The sequence below is a fragment of the Leptodactylus fuscus genome, chromosome 8, assembly GCF_031893055.1.
Source record: "Leptodactylus fuscus isolate aLepFus1 chromosome 8, aLepFus1.hap2, whole genome shotgun sequence".
Classification (NCBI taxonomy): domain Eukaryota; kingdom Metazoa; phylum Chordata; class Amphibia; order Anura; family Leptodactylidae; genus Leptodactylus; species Leptodactylus fuscus.
The window spans coordinates 30,635,176-30,655,238 of NC_134272.1; the positions used below are offsets into that span (position 1 = coordinate 30,635,176).

General features: G+C 46.2%; 2 protein-coding genes across 2 annotated transcripts in view; both read left to right on the plus strand.

The window, feature by feature from the left end:
- LOC142217228 (aldehyde oxidase 1-like) overlaps positions 1-3,038 on the plus strand; it is a 95,191-nt gene extending 92,153 nt beyond the window's left edge. The window contains exons 34-35 of the mRNA XM_075285424.1: positions 315-482; positions 2,982-3,038. Coding sequence (XP_075141525.1) covers positions 315-482; positions 2,982-3,038 — 225 coding nt within the window. The remainder of the gene's footprint in view (positions 1-314; positions 483-2,981) is intronic.
- A 542-nt stretch (positions 3,039-3,580) lies between these two features.
- Positions 3,581-20,063, plus strand: part of LOC142216500 (aldehyde oxidase-like) — a 115,067-nt gene continuing 98,584 nt past the window's right edge. The window contains exon 1 of the mRNA XM_075284373.1: positions 3,581-3,757. Within this exon, the coding sequence (XP_075140474.1) occupies positions 3,704-3,757 (54 nt within the window). The 5' untranslated portion in view covers positions 3,581-3,703. The remainder of the gene's footprint in view (positions 3,758-20,063) is intronic.

The following is a 20,063-nucleotide window of genomic DNA, read 5'->3' on the forward strand; positions in this document are numbered from 1 at the left end:
CGATCGGACCCCACAAATCAGACATTTACTCTGTATCCTGTATATGGAGGATAACCTTACTTTGTGCATTTAAGACAATTCTGTATGTTTCACAATTCTTTTTAAAATGGTTCCAGTTATTGTCCAACATATGCATATTTAGCACTCTCTAGTGAGCAAAACAGCAAGTGGCCTCAGGTAAAACATATTCATCATAGCACAGTGGAATTATTTGTCATATGACTGAGACAAAATGTCACTTTCTTATCATTAAGACATTTTACACATGAATTATTTAGGTGATAGAACACTAATCATATATATGTGTTTTGTAGGGCGTCGGAGAACCAGCTCTGTTTTTGGGGTGTTCCATATACTTTGCCATAAAAGATGCAGTGGACTCTGCTCGGAAAGAACGTGGATTGTCTAAAATGTTCACACTCAATAGCCCATTGACGCCTGAGAAAATCAGAATGGCATGTGAAGACCACATAACAGAAATGGTATGATTTCTGAGGAGCCAGTGCATAAGAGTGAAGCTTCTTGACCACCACATGACACCTTGCTAAAATATTGAGCATCCTGGGTTTCCGTTCATGGGGTCTGCTTTGGGATCAATTTGCATACTTGTCTTCCCATGAAGCATTGCCTGAAACATAAGTCTCTACATGCTACTGTGTCTCTTCTATGAGATTAAGGGCCCATGCACACGATGTAACACGGCGTTGATTCTGACACGTAAACTCGTGTCAGAATCAAGCGCTGCAAAACAGAATCCCATTGACTTCAATGGGTTCCATCTTTTGCGCACTACACATTGAAATCAATGGGAGGCTTTTTAACCTATTGATTTCAATGTGTTACGTACGTTAAACGGAACCCATTGAAGTCAATGGGATTCTGTTTTGAAACGCGGATTCTGACACGAGTTTACATGTCAGAATCAACGCCACATTACATCGTGTGCACGGGCCCTAAGTAGTCCCTGAGCTAGAGTACAGAAATCTTGCAATGTTCATTTTATTCAATGACTTGCTAGTGTTTTAGTATAACTTACATTATAATAAATTACAATTGAAATCCCATACAAATCTTTTAATTAGTGGCGATCCTGATATCCATTTGAAAAAAGTGCGTCCGCTTAAAAAAAATGGTTACCCGCAGAAACCCATGGACCCCATAGACTATAATGGGGTCCACTGATTTCCAACCGAAATCCACGGAGAAAAAAATATCCTGCTTTCAGGACTTTTATCTCTGCATATTTTAAGCAAAAAGGGTGAACAGAGTCCCCAAAAACTAGTATGACTTGTCCCTTATCCAGTTTCTAAAAATATGGGCCAAATAACAGGAAGCATCAATGCAATATACTTCCTAACGTTTAACACATTTAAATTCATTATTGTTTATCTGATTTATTTTCTGGTCATTGATCCCAACTGTGACCTTTTAGTTGCAAGTTACCTACCCCTCCCTGTGAGCAGTGCAGCCAAAGGAAACATCACAGCAGCACACTGGATGTGGAAGTGATTTGTTTCCTGTGATTTCATTGCAATGGAGAGTGGAGAAGGGAGGGGTACACAGAGACTGAGAGCAGGTTGATGAATCATGGGAAATGTAGTTTGTCCACTGTATGTAAATAACAGTGATACAAGAAGCAAGTAAAATAAAGCCTGTGTAGTTGTATTTGCAAATATTTTTTATAGGCTGGATAAATCCTTTAAAGGGATTCTATCATTAAAATTGTATTTTTTTCTGCCTACCATGTTCTACCTTTAGATGTCTTCTCCGGGCCGCCGTTCAGTAGAAATCCCTGTTTTCGTCAGTATGCAAATGAGTATTCTTGCAGCACTGGGGGCAGGACCCAGCTCTCAGCACTGGGGGTGTCCACAATGCTGCGAGAGAACTCTCCAGCACCATCTCCATTTTCTTCTGGAACGGCTTCTCTTCGCGTCATCTTCCAGCGCTGGGTTCAAACTGCGTACACCCGCCGGCCAAGCGGCCATTTTCTTGTGGCCGGTGGGCATGTGCAGTCGGCTTTGCACGAAGTCAAAGACCTAGAAGTTTGAACCCAGCTCTGGAAGAAGTAGCAAAGAGATGCTGTTCCAAAAGAAGATGGAAGCGGTGCTGGAGATTTCTCTTGCAGCATTGGGGACACCCCCAGTGATTTTTGAACACTGGGGCCTGCCTCCATTGCTGCGAGAGAGCTCATTTGCATACTGACGAAAACCAGGATTTCTACCGAACAGTGGCGTGGAGAAGACATCTAAAGGTAGGAGAAGAATAGCCTTTCTTAAGGCTATTCCGACGTGCTAGGCTGAAAAAATACAATTTTAATGATAGAATCCCTTTAATGCTAACATAGGATACTGTTCAGAGTGTCTAACCATACTTAATTCCTTGACTGTCTGTAAAGATAGACTTTTTCCAGTACACATTAAAAAAATTGATTCGCCTTTGTTTTTTAAGCAAGAAATGCTGTATAGTTTTTTTGTGATTGGAATGATCATAATTTTACAGTTCACAATAGATTCTGCTAATTCATAGTAAATGCCACTATTGTATTAATAGTCTGAGTTATAGACATGTATTACTTAATATTTTTATGATTCCTATTGGTTTTCCAGTATGTCTGTAGGTAACGGTGGCTGTCTATGACGGTATATTACCCAGAAAAGGCAGGTTGGCGAGCCTAGGGTGCAAGAGCATAAAATGGCTGTTTATAGGGACATACATCAATGTAATACAACCCAATGCAGAGATGTAACTGAGTCTGCATCTATTGTGCTGTCTAAATGGGTTACCAAGTAGTAGCTAACTACACAAAAGACATTACTACAGCGGCCTATGAAGTTAACTGATGACATGTCTGGGTTAATAGCTAATCTCGTGGTCCATTGCTACTTATAACATGTCATGTGCTCTACACGCAAAGATAAAATTGGAGTTAATATAGCATATACTACAGCTCATGGTATTCATGTTTCCCTTTTATTTTTCAGATCCCAAGAAACAAGGCAGGAACAGTTGCCCCCCAGCCTTTCAATGTTGCCAAATGAACAAGACGTCGCCACAATTTTTCCTCATAATAATCGGATGTAGAGTACTGCAATGCTTATTTCCAGCTTTTCTCAACTTGATTCTTAGAATTTCTTTATAATGAAGTAATATTAAATATTATTGATCGCAATATATTAGATATTTTTTCTCTTCTCTGTATGCAGAAAAGGAAACAAGTGTTAATAAATCCTTACACTATTGCAATAGTCACACAGCTTTTTACGAAACTAAGCAGTTGAATGGATAGCCAATATAAAACATACCATCATATGTAAGTATATACAGATATATCCTGCCTTACCTTCCCGCTTGGGCCAGGATATCCTCAGATGAGTGCCACGACAAAACCGACTTATTCCAATTCCAGAAGGATAGACTTTTTTTTCAAAGCAGGTCATCTTGGGATATCTCAAGCCACAAGTAAAGGTAACGAAGAACACATCTGTGCCAATACATCTATAAAACTAAAGCTACTTGAGTCTAAAAGCTGACAGCTACTAAGTCACCCACTCACCCTCCCTCATAGTGTCAGAGCAGCTTCACCCATGTGCTCCTCCTCTTCACCCCTCCTTACATTACTATATAAGATGATAGAACTTTTATCCTTTGCTAGTGTTACCAATCTGCTTGGATCTATAGTTCCATTAGCTTAATCTCCGAGACCATGGGTGTAGGGGCTGCATCTGATCAGCTTATCTTTTTTGTAAATGGAAGAAAGGTAGGTGGATATAAATAACCTAGATATATGGCAGCCTATATTTCATATGCTACCCTTGTTTCTTTTACCTGGAATGCATGAACCCCTTCGTACAAATTGTATAGATCATGTAGACAATCTTTACATTTATATTGGATATACCATGTCTTCACTACACTGAGCAAACCCAATTTTTCTTATGTTTCGATGTTAAGACCTCCATCCCTTTAATGAAACTATCTGTACACATCTATGACCCTCACTCTTCTATATCCAGTCTCTACTGCGGAGCCCAAAACCGTACCCTTCATTAAAACTGCTTCTTGGCATTGACTGATGCTGCATAGCTTGCTGTTATCTAATATCCATGGTATTCCCAGCTGTATTTTATCTAAGGTACAGGCGGATATATACTATAACATGCATAGATTTAGTAGTATTACATTTGATTTGATATCCATCTGCTCATGCTGTCGCTTTATAAGTTTTTCTAGTATATGTTACAATACGTTTCTGCCATCGGCTAGTAAAACCACATTTGTGAGAATCTGTATCAACAGTCAGTGTCATGAGGAACACCGAATTCCATGCTAGCCTCCTGATCATGTTATGACACTTTTCTAATTCCATGATGGTCGTGGGTGTTTCGTAGTTGAATTGTAAGAAAATCTGATTAAAATGATTAAATACTCATTTATTCACATCATTCTTCTCCGACGTTTTATTATCTTGTAACAAGAGGAAGAGCTGGAACTGAACACTTCTATACATTGGTTATACAGTCAGATATGTACCAAATTCCTATTCCTTCCTAGTCCGTCTGTCATGAATCCGCCGACATTGCAGATTGGGAACAGTTTGCAATTGGTCCAACCTATTCACTTCAATTGGTTTTTAAAGCAATCCACAGCTGTCCGTTTGCAGCCTCTCCGCTGTGAATCCGCTTTTTTTTGGACCGACATAAAGTTCTGTAAAGTTCCAAAAAAAGAGATTAACGGTAGAGAGGTAATCTGTCTTTCCACAATTTCGTCAGATTCACGACGGACGGACAGCAGGCACAAGTGTCAAAGCCTCCTTAGCTGGTAATGACTGCGAGTTCTAGTTGAAAACATATGATGAACATTGGATTTGATAGCCCCTGCACTGTAGAAAGATTCACTTAATTTACGCACCTTGTCAAAAATTTGTTTTTTGGGGGGAATCAGAAAAAAGTTACCAAATCTATGTCCAGCTTCTAAATAAATAATTTGAAATGATATAATATAATACAATTATCGATATTATATAATGCGTTAGATGCCTCCTTTGATAAAGATTTACTTTTATACAAAGTCAAACACTAGTTTTACCATGAATTAGGGGAGCTTTACTGTGTCTGTGTGACCATGGCTGTCAGCCATTTACGGAATAGTCGGAGTCTGAGCAGGAGGTCCAGTCGAAGTGGAAAAATAGAGGAGTCTAAGTCAGATTGGTGGGTTGGTCAGCTGAATGCACAGCCCTGGTGACTTTTGGCCCACAATGCGACAATAAATGCTAAGGTGAAGGATTTGCTAGCTGTGGCAGGATGGTGGGCAGAGTCTGCCAGAACCCACACCTACAATGGCCGAAGCCAAGGCAGCTCCACCACCTACATTAACCATTACCCACTGTAGCATGAACCCTGCCCAGAGTCTTCTTTTGTGCTGTGAATTGAGGACCTTTTGGTCATGTGATGCTCTCTGAGGTTCCTCTCACATTAATAAATATACTGCTGACCATACACCTGTGGCCACATAACCAGTAATGGTGACGCCCATCAGGGAAACTCCATCTACATTGTTAATTAACCCTATGAAGGGGAAGGGGGTCATATGTTCGATTTGTCATTTAAAGACAAGTTGAGCTGTGGTTTTTTTCCTTTGGTCCCTTCTCACAATTAAGGTTTATGTTTCACTCTTATTAAGTAAGCAAGTAAAATACTGACCAAAATGCGTGTAAAGGTGTAAATGTAGCTAGAGATGAGCGAACAGTGTTCTATCGAACTCATGTTCGATCGGATATTAGGCTGTTCGGCATGTTCGAATCGAATCGAACACCGCGTGGTAAAGTGCGCCATTACTCGATTCCCCTCCCACCTTCCCTGGCGCCTTTTTTGCTCCAATAACAGCGCAGGGTAGGTGGGACAGGAACTACGACACCGGTGACGTTGAAAAAAGTAGGCAAAACCCATTGGCTGCCGAAAACATGTGACCTCTAATTTAAAAGAACAGCGCCGCCCAGCTTCGCGTCATTCTGAGCTTGCAATTCACCGAGGACGGAGGTTTCCGTCCAGCTAGCTAGGGCTTAGATTCTGGGTAGGCAGGGACAGGCTAGGATAGGAAGGAGAAGACAACCAACAGCTCTTGTAAGAGCTAAATTCCAGGGAGAAGCTTGTCAGTGTAACGTGGCACTGACGGGCTCAATCGCCGCAACCCAGCTTTCCCAGGATCCTGAATGGAATACACTGTCAGTGTATTCCCGTATACCCGATATATACCCCGATACCCGTTCCAACGGTGTGCCCCCCCACCTTCACCCCAGAAATACCCTGCAAGTCCCCTAGCAATAGAATTGGGGCTATATACACCCACAATTTTTACTACTGGTATACAGTGCCATTGTCTGACTGGGAATTCAAAGAATATATTGGGAATACAAATACCCTCATTTCTTGCTACTGCCATATAGTGCCAGTTTCTGACTGGTAATTCAAAGAATATATTGGGGTTACGTGCACCCACAATTTTTACTACTGGTATACAGTGCCATTGTCTGACTGGGAATTCAAAGAGTATATTGGGAATACAAATACCCTCATTTCTTGCTACTGCCATATAGTGCCAGTTTCTGACTGGGAATTCAAAGAATATATTGGGGTTACGTGCACCCACAATTTTTACTACTGGTATACAGTGCCATTGTCTGACTGGGAATTCAAAGAATATATTGGGGTTATAAATACCCTCATTTCTTGCTACTGCCATATAGTGCCAGTTTCTGACTGGTAATTCAAAGAATATATTGGGGTTACGTGCACCCACAATTTTTACTACTGGTATACAGTGCCATTGTCTGACTGGGAATTCAAAGAGTATATTGGGAATACAAATACCCTCATTTCTTGCTACTGCCATATAGTGCCAGTTTCTGACTGGTAATTCAAAGAATATATTGGGGTTACGTGCACCCACAATTTTTACTACTGGTATACAGTGCCATTGTCTGACTGGGAATTCAAAGAATATATTGGGGTTATAAATACCCTCATTTCTTGCTACTGCCATATAGTGCCAGTTTCTGACTGGTAATTCAAAGAATATATTGGGGTTACGTGCACCCACAATTTTTACTACTGGTATACAGTGCCATTGTCTGACTGGGAATTCAAAGAGTATATTGGGAATACAAATACCCTCATTTCTTGCTACTGCCATATAGTGCCAGTTTCTGACTGGTAATTCAAAGAATATATTGGGGTTACGTGCACCCACAATTTTTACTACTGGTATACAGTGCCATTGTCTGACTGGGAATTCAAAGAATATATTGGGGTTATAAATACCCTCATTTCTTGCTACTGCCATATAGTGCCAGTTTCTGACTGGTAATTCAAAGAATATATTGGGGTTACGTGCACCCACAATTTTTACTACTGGTATACAGTGCCATTGTCTGACTGGGAATTCAAAGAATATATTGGGAATACAAATACCCTCATTTCTTGCTACTGCCATATAGTGCCAGTTTCTGACTGGGAATTCAAAGAATATATTGGGGTTACGTGCACCCACAATTTTTACTACTGGTATACAGTGCCATTGTCTGACTGGGAATTCAAAGAATATATTGGGGTTATAAATACCCTCATTTCTTGCTACTGCCATATAGTGCCAGTTTCTGACTGGTAATTCAAAGAATATATTGGGGTTACGTGCACCCACAATTTTTACTACTGGTATACAGTGCCATTGTCTGACTGGGAATTCAAAGAGTATATTGGGAATACAAATACCCTCATTTCTTGCTACTGCCATATAGTGCCAGTTTCTGACTGGGAATTCAAAGAATATATTGGGGTTACGTGCACCCACAATTTTTACTACTGGTATACAGTGCCATTGTCTGACTGGGAATTCAAAGAATATATTGGGGTTATAAATACCCTCATTTCTTGCTACTGCCATATAGTGCCAGTTTCTGACTGGTAATTCAAAGAATATATTGGGGTTACGTGCACCCACAATTTTTACTACTGGTATACAGTGCCATTGTCTGACTGGGAATTCAAAGAGTATATTGGGAATACAAATACCCTCATTTCTTGCTACTGCCATATAGTGCCAGTTTCTGACTGGTAATTCAAAGAATATATTGGGGTTACGTGCACCCACAATTTTTACTACTGGTATACAGTGCCATTGTCTGACTGGGAATTCAAAGAATATATTGGGGTTATAAATACCCTCATTTCTTGCTACTGCCATATAGTGCCAGTTTCTGACTGGTAATTCAAAGAATATATTGGGGTTACGTGCACCCACAATTTTTACTACTGGTATACAGTGCCATTGTCTGACTGGGAATTCAAAGAGTATATTGGGAATACAAATACCCTCATTTCTTGCTACTGCCATATAGTGCCAGTGTCTGACTGGGAATTCAAAGAATATATTGGGGTTACGTGCACCCACAATTTTTACTACTGGTATACAGTGCCATTGTCTGACTGGGAATTCAAAGAGTATATTGGGAATACAAATACCCTCATTTCTTGCTACTGCCATATAGTGCCAGTGTCTGACTGGGAATTCAAAGAATATATTGGGGTTACGTGCACCCACAATTTTTACTACTGGTATACAGTGCCAATTTCTAACTAGGAATTCAAAATGCGCAAGGCTCCCGGAAAGGGACGTGGACGAGGCCGTGGGCGAGGTCGGGGGAATGGTTCTGGGGAGCAAGGTAGCAGTGAAGCCACAGGGCGTCCCGTGCCTACTCCTGTGGGGCAGCAAGCATTGCGCCACTCCACAGTGCCAGGGTTGCTTGCCACATTAACTAAACTGCAGGGTACAAACCTTAGTAGGCCCGAGAACCAGGAACAGGTCTTGCAATGGCTGTCAGAGAACGCTTACAGCACATTGTCCAGCAGCCAGTCAGACTCTGCCTCCTCTCCTCCTATTACCCAACAGTCTTGTCTTCCTTCCTCCCAAAATTCCGAAGCTTTACAGAACAATAACCCAAACTGTCCCTGCTCCCCAGAGCTGTTCTCCGCTCCTTTCATTGTCCCTCAACCTGCCTCTCCACGTCACGATTCCACGAACCTAACAGAGGAGCATCTGTGTCCAGATGCTCAAACACTAGAGTCTCCTCCATCTCCGTTCGATTTGGTGGTGGATGACCAGCAACCCACCCTCATCGACGATGATGTGACGCAGTTGCCGTCAGGGCATCCAGTTGACTGGCGCATTGTGCGGGAGGAGGAGATGAGACAGGAGTTGGAAGAGGAAGTGGTGGATGATGAGGACACTGACCCGACCTGGACAGGGGGGATGTCAAGCGGGGAAAGTAGTGTGGATGTTGAGGCAGGTGCAGCACCAAAAAGGGTAGCTAGAGGCAGAGGCAGAGGTCAGCAGCTTAGGCGAAGCCAGGCCACACCCGGAATCTCCCAAGATGTTCCAGTTCGTACCCAGCCCCGAAAAACTCCCACCTCGAGGGCACGTTTCTCGAAGGTGTGGAGTTTTTTCAAGGAATGCGCCGAGGACAGATATAGTGTTGTCTGCACAATTTGCCTCTCGAAATTGATTAGGGGCTCTGAGAAGAGCAACCTGTCCACCACTTCAATGCGCCGTCATTTGGAATCCAAGCACTGGAATCAGTGGCAGGCAGCAACGGCAGGACAAAGGCCGCCTGCCGTTCACGCCACTGCCACTGCCTCTGCCTCTGCCTCTGCCACTGCCACTGCTGACTGTGCTGGCGATGCACTCCAGAGGACGAGCCAGGACACCACTTCATCTGCCTCCGCCACTTTGTTGACTTCTACCTCATCCTCCCCTGGTCCTGTCTTATCTCCTTCTCCTGCACCATCAAAGGCACCATCAGGCGTTTCTTTACAACAACCCACCATCTCTCAGACATTGGAGCGGCGGCAGAAATACACTGCTAACCACCCACACGCGCAAGCCTTGAACGCCAACATCGCTAAACTGCTGGCCCAGGAGATGTTGGCGTTCCGGCTTGTTGAAACTCCCGCCTTCCTGGACCTGATGGCAACTGCGGCACCTCGCTATGCCGTCCCTAGCCGTCACTACTTCTCCCGGTGTGCCGTCCCCGCCTTGCACCAGCACGTGTCACTCAACATCAGGCGGGCCCTTAGTTCCGCGCTTTGCACAAAGGTCCACTTGACCACCGACGCGTGGACAAGTGCATGCGGACAGGGACGCTACATTTCACTGACGGCACACTGGGTAAATGTAGTTGAGGCTGGGACTGCTTCCCAAACTGGCCCGGTGTACCTCGTCTCCCCGCCTAACATTCCTGGCAGGGACACGAGAAGAACACCCCCCTCCTCCTCCTCCTCTACCGCCTCCTCCTCCGCCTCCTCCTCCGCCACCGCCTCCTCCTCCGCTGTTAGATTGACCCCAGCTACGAGTTGGAAACGTTGCAGCACTGGCGTTGGTAGACGTCAGCAGGCTGTGCTGAAGCTGATCAGCTTGGGGGACAGACAGCACACTGCCTCCGAGGTGAGGGATGCCCTCCTCGATGAGACGGCAATATGGTTTGAGCCGCTGCACCTGGGCCCAGGCATGGTCGTTTGTGATAACGGCCGGAACCTGGTAGCAGCTCTGGAGCTTGCCGGACTCCAACATGTTCCATGCCTGGCCCACGTCTTCAACCTAGTGGTGCAACGTTTCCTAAAGAGCTACCCCAATGTTCCAGAGCTACTGGTGAAAGTGCGGCGCATGTGCGCCCACTTTCGCAAGTCGACAGTAGCCGCTGCTAGCTTAAAATCTCTCCAGCAACGCCTGCATGTGCCACAACACCGGCTTTTGTGCGACGTCCCCACACGCTGGAACTCAACGTTTCAGATGTTGAATAGAGTGGTTGAGCAGCAGAGACCTTTGATGGAATACCAGCTACAAAACCCTAGGGTGCCACAAAGTCAGTTGCCTCAGTTTCACATCCATGAGTGGCCATGGATGAGAGACCTTTGTGACATCCTACGGGTCTTTGAGGAGTCCACAAGGAGGGTGAGCTCTGAGGATGCGATGGTGAGCCTTACAATCCCGCTCTTGTGTGTTCTGAGAGAATCCCTGATTGACATCAGGGATAACTCAGATCACACAGAGGAGTTAGGGATAGCATCCGATCCGTCACAGCTGGAGAGTAGGTCCACACATCTGTCCGCTTCACTGCGTTTAATGGAGGAGGAGGAGGAGGAGGAGGAGGAGGAAGAAGAGTTGTCCGATGATGTGATGGTGATACAGGAGGCTTCCGGGCAACTTCGAATCGTCCCATTGTTGCAGCGCGGATGGGTAGACATGGAGGATGAGGAGGAAATGGAGATTGAACTTTCCGGTGGGGCCAGAGGAGTCATGCCAACTAACACTGTGGCAGACATGGCTGAGTTCATGTTGGGGTGCTTTACAACCGACAAGCGTATTGTCAAAATCATGGAGGACAACCAGTACTGGATCTTTGCTATCCTTGACCCCCGGTATAAAAACAACATCTCGTCTTTTATTCCGGTAGAGGGGAGGGCCAATCGCATCAATGCTTGCCACAGGCAATTGGTGCAGAATATGATGGAGATGTTTCCAGCATGTGACAGTGGCGGCAGGGAGGGCAGTTCCTCCAGTAGGCAACCAAGTTCTCACCGGTCCACACAAACGAGGGGCACACTGTCTAAGGTCTGGGACACCTTGATGGCACCCCCTCGCCAAAGTGCCGCCACGGAGGGTCCTAGTGTCACCAGGCGTGAGAAGTATAGGCGCATGTTGCGGGAATACCTTTCCGACCACAGCCCTGTCCTCTCCGACCCCTCTGCGCCCTACACGTATTGGGTGTCGAAGTTGGACCTGTGGCTTGAACTTGCCCTATATGCCTTGGAGGTGCTGTCCTGTCCTGCCGCCAGCGTCCTATCTGAGAGGGTGTTCAGTGCAGCCGGTGGCATCATCACTGACAAGCGCACCCGTCTGTCAGCTGAGAGTGCCGACCGGCTCACTTTGATAAAAATGAACCACCACTGGATAGAGCCTTCATTTTTGTGCCCACCTGTGTAAAGCACCCCAACATGAAACTCCATGTCTGTACTCAACCTCTCCAATTCCTCCGCATCCTCATACTCATCCACCATAAGCGTTGCACAATTCTGCTAATACTAGGCTCCCTCCAACATGATTTCCCCCAACTCTGCTGGTTAGAGGCTCCCTCCACCCTGATTTCCACCAACTCTGCTGGTTAGAGGCTCCCTCCACCCTGCTTTCCCACAACTCTGCTGGTTAGAGGCTCCTTCCACCATGAATTTGCCCAAACTGGGCTGTTTAGAGGCTCCCTCCACCATGAATTGGTCCAAACTGGGCTGGTTAGAGGCTCCCTCCACCATTAATTGGTCCAAACTGGGCTGGTTAGAGGCTCCCTCCACCATGAATTTGCCCAAACTGGGCTGTTTAGAGGCTCCCTCCACCATGAATTTGCCCAAACTGGGCTGTTTAGAGGCTCCCTCCACCATGAATTGGTCCAAACTGGGTTTTTTAGAGGCTCCCTCCACCATGAATTGGTCCAAACTGGGGTGGTTAGAGGCTCCCTCCACCATTAATTGGTCCAAACTGGGCTGGTTAGAGGCTCCCTCCACCATGAATTGGTCCAAACTGGGCTGGTTAGAGGCTCCCTCCACCATGAATTGGTCCAAACTGGGGTGGTTAGAGGCTCCCTCCACCATTAATTGGTCCAAACTGGGCTGGTTAGAGGCTCCCTCCACCATTAATTGGTCCAAACTGGGCTGGTTAGAGGCTCCCTCCACCATGAATTTGCCCAAACTGGGCTGTTTAGAGGCTCCCTCCACCATTAATTGGTCCAAACTGGGCTGGTTAGAGGCTCCCTCCACAATTAATTGGTCCAAACTGGGCTAATTAGAGGCTCCCTCCACCATGAATTGGTCCAAACTGGGTTTTTTAGAGGCTCCCTCCACCATGAATTTGCCCAAACTGGGCTGTTTAGAGGCTCCCTCCACCATGAATTGGTCCAAACTGGGCTGGTTAGAGGCTCCCTCCACCATGAATTTCCCAAAACTTGGCTGTTTAGAGGCTCCCTCCACCATTAATTGGTCCAAACTGGGCTGGTTAGAGGCTCCCTCCACCATGAATTGGTCCAAACTGGGGTTTTTAGAGGCTCCCTCCACCATGAATTGGTCCAAACTTGGCTGTTTAGAGGCTCCCTCCACCATGAATTGGTCCAAACTGGGGTGGTTAGAGGCTCCCTCCACCATTAATTGGTCCAAACTGGGCTGGTTAGAGGCTCCCTCCACCATTAATTGGTCCAAACTGGGCTGGTTAGAGGCTCCCTCCACCATGAATTTGCCCAAACTGGGCTGTTTAGAGGCTCCCTCCACCATGAATTTGCCCAAACTGGGCTGGTTAGAGGCTCCCTCCACCATGAATTGGTCCAAACGGGTTTTTAGAGGCTCCCTTCACCATGAATTGGTCCAAACTTGGCTGTTTAGAGGCTCCCTCCACCATGAATTGGTCCAAACTGGGGTGGTTAGAGGCTCCCTCCACCATTAATTGGTCCAAACTGGGCTGGTTAGAGGCTCCCTCCACCATTAATTGGTCCAAACTGGGCTGGTTAGAGGCTCCCTCCACCATGAATTGGTCCAAACTGGGGTTTTTAGAGGCTCCCTCCACCATGAATTGGTCCAAACTTGGCTGTTTAGAGGCTCCCTCCACCATTAATTGGTCCAAACTGGGCTGGTTAGAGGCTCCCTCCACCATGAATTGGTCCAAACTGGGTTTTTTAGAGGCTCCCTCCACCATGAATTTGCCCAAACTGGGCTGTTTAGAGGCTCCCTCCACCATGAATTGGTCCAAACTGGGTTTTTTAGAGGCTCCCTCCACCATGAATTGGTCCAAACTGGGCTGGTTAGAGGCTCCCTCCACCATGAATTGGTCCAAACTGGGGTGGTTAGAGGCTCCCTCCACCATTAATTGGTCCAAACTGGGCTGGTTAGAGGCTCCCTCCACCATTAATTGGTCCAAACTGGGCTGGTTAGAGGCTCCCTCCACCATGAATTTGCCCAAACTGGGCTGTTTAGAGGCTCCCTCCACCATTAATTGGTCCAAACTGGGCTGGTTAGAGGCTCCCTCCACAATTAATTGGTCCAAACTGGGCTAATTAGAGGCTCCCTCCACCATGAATTGGTCCAAACTGGGTTTTTTAGAGGCTCCCTCCACCATGAATTTGCCCAAACTGGGCTGTTTAGAGGCTCCCTCCACCATGAATTGGTCCAAACTGGGCTGGTTAGAGGCTCCCTCCACCATGAATTTCCCAAAACTTGGCTGTTTAGAGGCTCCCTCCACCATTAATTGGTCCAAACTGGGCTGGTTAGAGGCTCCCTCCACCATGAATTGGTCCAAACTGGGCTGGTTAGAGGCTCCCTCCACCATTAATTGGTCCAAACTGGGCTGGTTAGAGGCTCCCTCCACCATGAATTTGCCCAAACTGGGCTGGTTAGAGGCTCCCTCCACCATGAATTGGTCCAAACTGGGTTTTTTAGAGGCTCCCTCCACCATGAATTTGCCCAAACTGGGCTGGTTAGAGGCTCCCTCCACCATGAATTGGTCCAAACTGGGCTGGTTAGAGGCTCCCTCCACCATGAATTTGCCCAAACTGGGCTGTTTAGAGGCTCCCTCCACCATTAATTGGTCCAAACTGGGCTGGTTAGAGGCTCCCTCCACCATGAATTTGCCCAAACTGGGCTGTTTAGAGGCTCCCTCCACCATGAATTGGTCCAAACTGGGTTTTTTAGAGGCTCCCTCCACCATGAATTGGTCCAAACTGGGCTGGTTAGAGGCTCCCTCCACCATGAATTTCCCAAAACTTGGCTGTTTAGAGGCTCCCTCCACCATGAATTGGTCCAAACTGGGCTGGTTAGAGGCTCCCTCCACCATGAATTTCCCAAAACTTGGCTGTTTAGAGGCTCCCTCCACCATGAATTGGTCCAAACTGGGCTGGTTAGAGGCTCCCTCCACCATTAATTGGTCCAAACTGGGCTGGTTAGAGGCTCCCTCCACCATGAATTGGTCCAAACTGGGTTTTTTAGAGGCTCCCTCCACCATGAATTTGCCCAAACTGGGCTGTTTAGAGGCTCCCTCCACCATGAATTGGTTCAAACTGGGCTGGTTAGAGGCTCCCTCCACCATTAATTGGTCCAAACTGGGCTGGTTAGAGGCTCCCTCCACCATTAATTGGTCCAAACTGGGCTGGTTAGAGGCTCCCTCCACCATGAATTTGCCCAAACTGGGCTGGTTAGAGGCTCCCTCCACCATGAATTGGTCCAAACTGGGTTTTTTAGAGGCTCCCTCCACCATGAATTTGCCCAAACTGGGCTGGTTAGAGGCTCCCTCCACCATGAATTGGTCCAAACTGGGGTTTTTAGAGGCTCCCTCCACCATGAATTTGCCCAAACTGGGGTGTTTAGAGGCTCCCTCCACCATGAATTTGCCCAAACTCTGCTGGTTAGAGGCTCAATCCACCCTGATTTTCAAAACAAATGTTGGTGCCAACCTCAACTTACTACAAGGGCCAAATTCACTGCTGGTGACAAGCTCTCCTCACTGCAAGTGCCAAATACACATGTTTCAAGGTGTTTTCCTACTGTCAGAGAGGTGGTATTGAGTGTGTAAAGTGTGTAGTTGTTAGGCTGTGATGTTGGGGTAATAGAGGGTCTTTGGTGTGTTAGATGCCCCCAGACATGCTTCCCCTGCTGTCCCAGTGTCATTCCAGAGGTGTTGGCATCATTTCCTGGGGTGTCATAGTGGACTTGGTGACCCTCCAGACACGGATTTGGGTTTCCCCCTTAACGAGTATCTGTTCCCCATAGACTATAATGGGGTTCGAAACCCGTTCGAACACACGAACATTGAGCGGCTGTTCGAATCGAATTTCGAACCTCGAACATTTTAGTGTTCGCTCATCTCTAAATGTAGCCCAACTTAACTTTGTCCAAATATGAAAATGGTCATACGGCGATAGTAAACATAACCAGCTGCTGAAAAGGCCCGTCCACTTTATATGTATGTATATTTATGTATTTCATTATATAGTATGAATTCATGCTGCCTTCTAATATGCATAGATATAACATTCTGCTCACATTACTGTTTTATATCAGTTGGTCGCCCCTATCTCTGCATTGTAGAATGGATCAGTTGTATGTAATGTATCCATGAACTAGCTGTATAGGACTAAACATGACATTGGACACATGACTGGGCTCCCACATGGCGTAATGCTCCCTTTACTGGCTCCCACATAGTATAAAGCTCCTTTACTGACCCTATATGGTATTTTTGTCTCCTTTACTAGCCCCTTTTCTGGACCTCACATGGTATAATGCCCCCTTTATCCGCTCCCACATTGTATAAAGCCCCTTACTGGCACCCACATGGTATTAATTCCCCTTTACTTACACCCACACATATATATTACCTCCTTATTGGCCCCCATACTGTATGCTGGATTCTTTACTGCCCCCGCCCAAAGTATACTGTCATTTTATTGGCCCTCATGCAGTAATTGCCTCCTTTATAGGCGCCCATGCAGTAAGTACCCCCATAGTGAATTTAGGCTGCTATCTGCTGGATCATTCTGATGTTGTTCAGCACAGTGCACAGGAGGCTGAAAGGGAAGCAAAGGCAGCCATTGTCAGGAGTGAGAATCGGTAAGTAAATAGTAGCCATTATCTGCCGGATAATCCAACACGTAACGACCTCTTTAAGAAAAACAAAAAAAGCAACAAGGGTCGACCGGGCCACTAAGGGTATGTTCACACAGTTTTTTGCAAGCTGAAAAAAATCAGCTTCAGGAATTAGGAAACTTTTTTTGATGCAATTTTTTACATGATGCGTTTTTTTTCGGGGTTGACCTGGAAAGTCAATTTAAAAAACCACTAGCAGTATTTGAAGTGGTTTTTACATAAACCGCGTCAAAAACCGTGCCAAAAAAAGCGTTGCGGTTTTTCCGCCTCCCATTGACTTCAATGGGTTTTGCCAGGTGGAATCCACCTGAAGATAGGTCATGTCACGCTTTTTTTCCGCTAGCTGAAAAAAAAACGCTGGAGGAAAAGAAAAAAGCTAGCGGCTCCCATTGAAATTAATGGGAGACAAACTCCATGTGAACAGACCCTAAGGCACACACATCATCCTCACTTGACTCTCGGCATATCTAAGCGTTATCTAAGTGTTACCTGACAGCCGTCAAGTGTAGGATGGAACTTACATGCACATTTTAACATTTAGGTGGTTTGTTTGTTTTAAATAAAGTTAACCATTCAGAGAAAAAAAATAGAAGACAGGAAGAGGAATGTGGGAGCTTCTCCATAGACCCTGATAGACAGATGACATGCTGTAGTCACCTGTGAAATACCTGGACAGTAGTAACTCATACCTTCCAACTTTTGAAGAACAGAAAGAGGGTGGTAAATTTAGCTCCGCCCGCTTTATGTTGACTCCGCCCATTCTCATTCATTTTTCCATGTGCCCCCACACAGTATAATCCTCTTACAGTCACCCATTACATCTCCCGACATTATAATGTTCCTTTCCAACTTCCCCACAGTATTAAGTCTCTCTCCTCGTGACCCAGTTTAAACTGGGGGAAACTAGAGGGGACATGAAACTGGGGCAGCTGGAGGGGGACATTAGCAATAGGGGTAGTTGGAGGGGGCAATAAATTAATGGCAGATGAAGTGGGACATTAAATTAGGGGCAACTAGAAAGGGTCATTAAACTCGGGCAACTACAAGCAGACATTAAACCGTAGGGGTAGCTGGATGGTAACATTAAACTGGGGGCAACTAGAGGCAGAGAGGTCGCCCTACAGCTACTACCACGGTTTAATGCCCCCTCCAGTTGTTATGAGTTTAATGTCCCCCCAGTTTAAGTGACCTCCTTCATCTATTCCCAGTTTCATCTCCCCCCACCATTTCTCACCCAGTTTCATATCCCCTTTTATCTGCCCCATTTTATTTTCCCCCTCCATCTGCCCCCAGTTTCATGTCCCCCCTACATCTGCCCCCAGCTTCATATCCCCCTTCATCTTCCCCCATTTTCATGCCCCCCTCATCTCTGCCCCCAGTTTCATGTTTCCCTTCCATCTATGGCCCTAGTTTCTTGTCCCCCCCCCTCTATCTCTGCCCCCAGTATAATGTTCCCCTTCCATCTCTGCCCCTAGGTTACTGACAGACACACACACACAGACACACACTCTCCACCCTGCATCTCACATTCCCTTCCCCTCTCAGTACCTTTAGACAGCACATCTCTTCATCTTCCAGCCGGCACACTAAGACACGCCTCCTAGTCACGTGACGTGTGACATCACCCAGGTCCTTCAGATTACAATAGTACAAACTTTCCCCCAATCACCCACCGCTTTTATCGCTGTTATAAGAATGGGGGGTGATCGGAGGAAAGTTTGTTAAGAAAAACACTAAAGGGACATAGCGGGACATGCAGGAAGCTGCGCAGGACTGCGGGAGAGGAGTTTAAAAGCGGGGCTTTCCTGCTAAATGCGGGGCGGTTGGGAGCTATGATAACTATGATACATGGTGTATCGGGACTTTTTAAAGACTTTTGATACTGTACCACATAAAATACCGGTGACAGTGACAAGGAGACATCTTCTACGTCTGGAGGAGAGAAAGTTTCACCAGAAACATAGAAGGAGATTCTTTACAGTAAGAACAGCGAGGCTATGCAAGTCTCCAGGAAGTGGTGATGGCGGATTCATTAAACCAGTTCAAAGAGGGCATGGATGCCTTTCTTGAAGAGAACAATATTAGATTATGGATTCTAGATTTTAAAGGGATTCTACCACTAAAACACATTTTTTTCTAGTTAACACGTCGGAATAGCCTTTAGAAAGGCTATTCATCTCCTACCTTTGGAAGTGCTCTCCGCCGCGCCGTTCGTTCAAAATACCGGTTTGTACCGGTATGCTAATTAGTTCTCTCGCAGCAATGGGGGCGTCCCCCATCGCAGGAGCAGCGATGGGGGCGTCCCCAGTGCAGCTCGAAAACCGACCGCAGCGCCGCCTCTATGGTCTTGGGTATCCTCCCCTTGCTTCTTCAGCGTCCTGTCGGACGCCTGCGCAGTACGCTCTGTTCGGCGAAGATTGCCGAACGTACTGCGCATGCCCGAAATTGCGGTCCCAGCCATAGTGCGGGCACTGCAATTTCGCGCATGCGCAGTACGTTCGGCAATCGTCGCCGAACAGAGCGTACTGCGCAGGCGTCCGACAGGACGCTGAAGAAGCAAGGGGAGGATACCCAAGACCATAGAGGCGGCGCTGTGGTCGGTTTTCGAGCTGCAATGGGGACGCCCCCATCGCTGCGAGAGAACTAATTAGCATACCGGTACAAACCGGTATTTTGATCGAACGGCGCGGCGGAGAGCACTTCCAAAGGTAGGAGACGAATAGCCTTTTTAAAGGCTATTCCGACGTGTTAACTAGAAAAAAATGTGTTTTAGTGGTAGAATCCCTTTAAGGACACGTTGATCCAGGGTTTTTATACTGACTGCCAGATTGGAGTCAGGAAGGAATTTTTTCCTCTGAAATGGGGCAATTGGCATAAGCCTCATGGGGTTTTTTTTGCCTTCCTCTGGATCAACACTGTAGGGTTATAGATTGGACTGATGTCTTCATCCAACCTCATCTACTATGTAACAACGTCATGGTTTGTAGCCCACAACATGGAGTTTAACTGAAGAATAAAAGTTAATATTTACTCTTTGAGTGGTTCTAGATTTTTACCTGTTTTTGGATTTTACCAACTGAGCCTCAGAGTCTAAAGCCTCGTTCACATCTGCATTTGGATTCTGTCTGGGGAAGTCCGCATGAGGACCCCCCCCCCCAAATGGAATACTGAACGCAACTGCAAGCAGTGTGCCAGTGAAAGCACACGGACTCCATAGACTATAATGGGGACCGTGTGCTTGCCGCCAAATCTCCGCAGGGATCATGCCCACAGGAAAGTACTTCACAATCTACTTTTCTGTCCGCATGATTCATGCAGGCAGCATGCAAGCAAGCACAC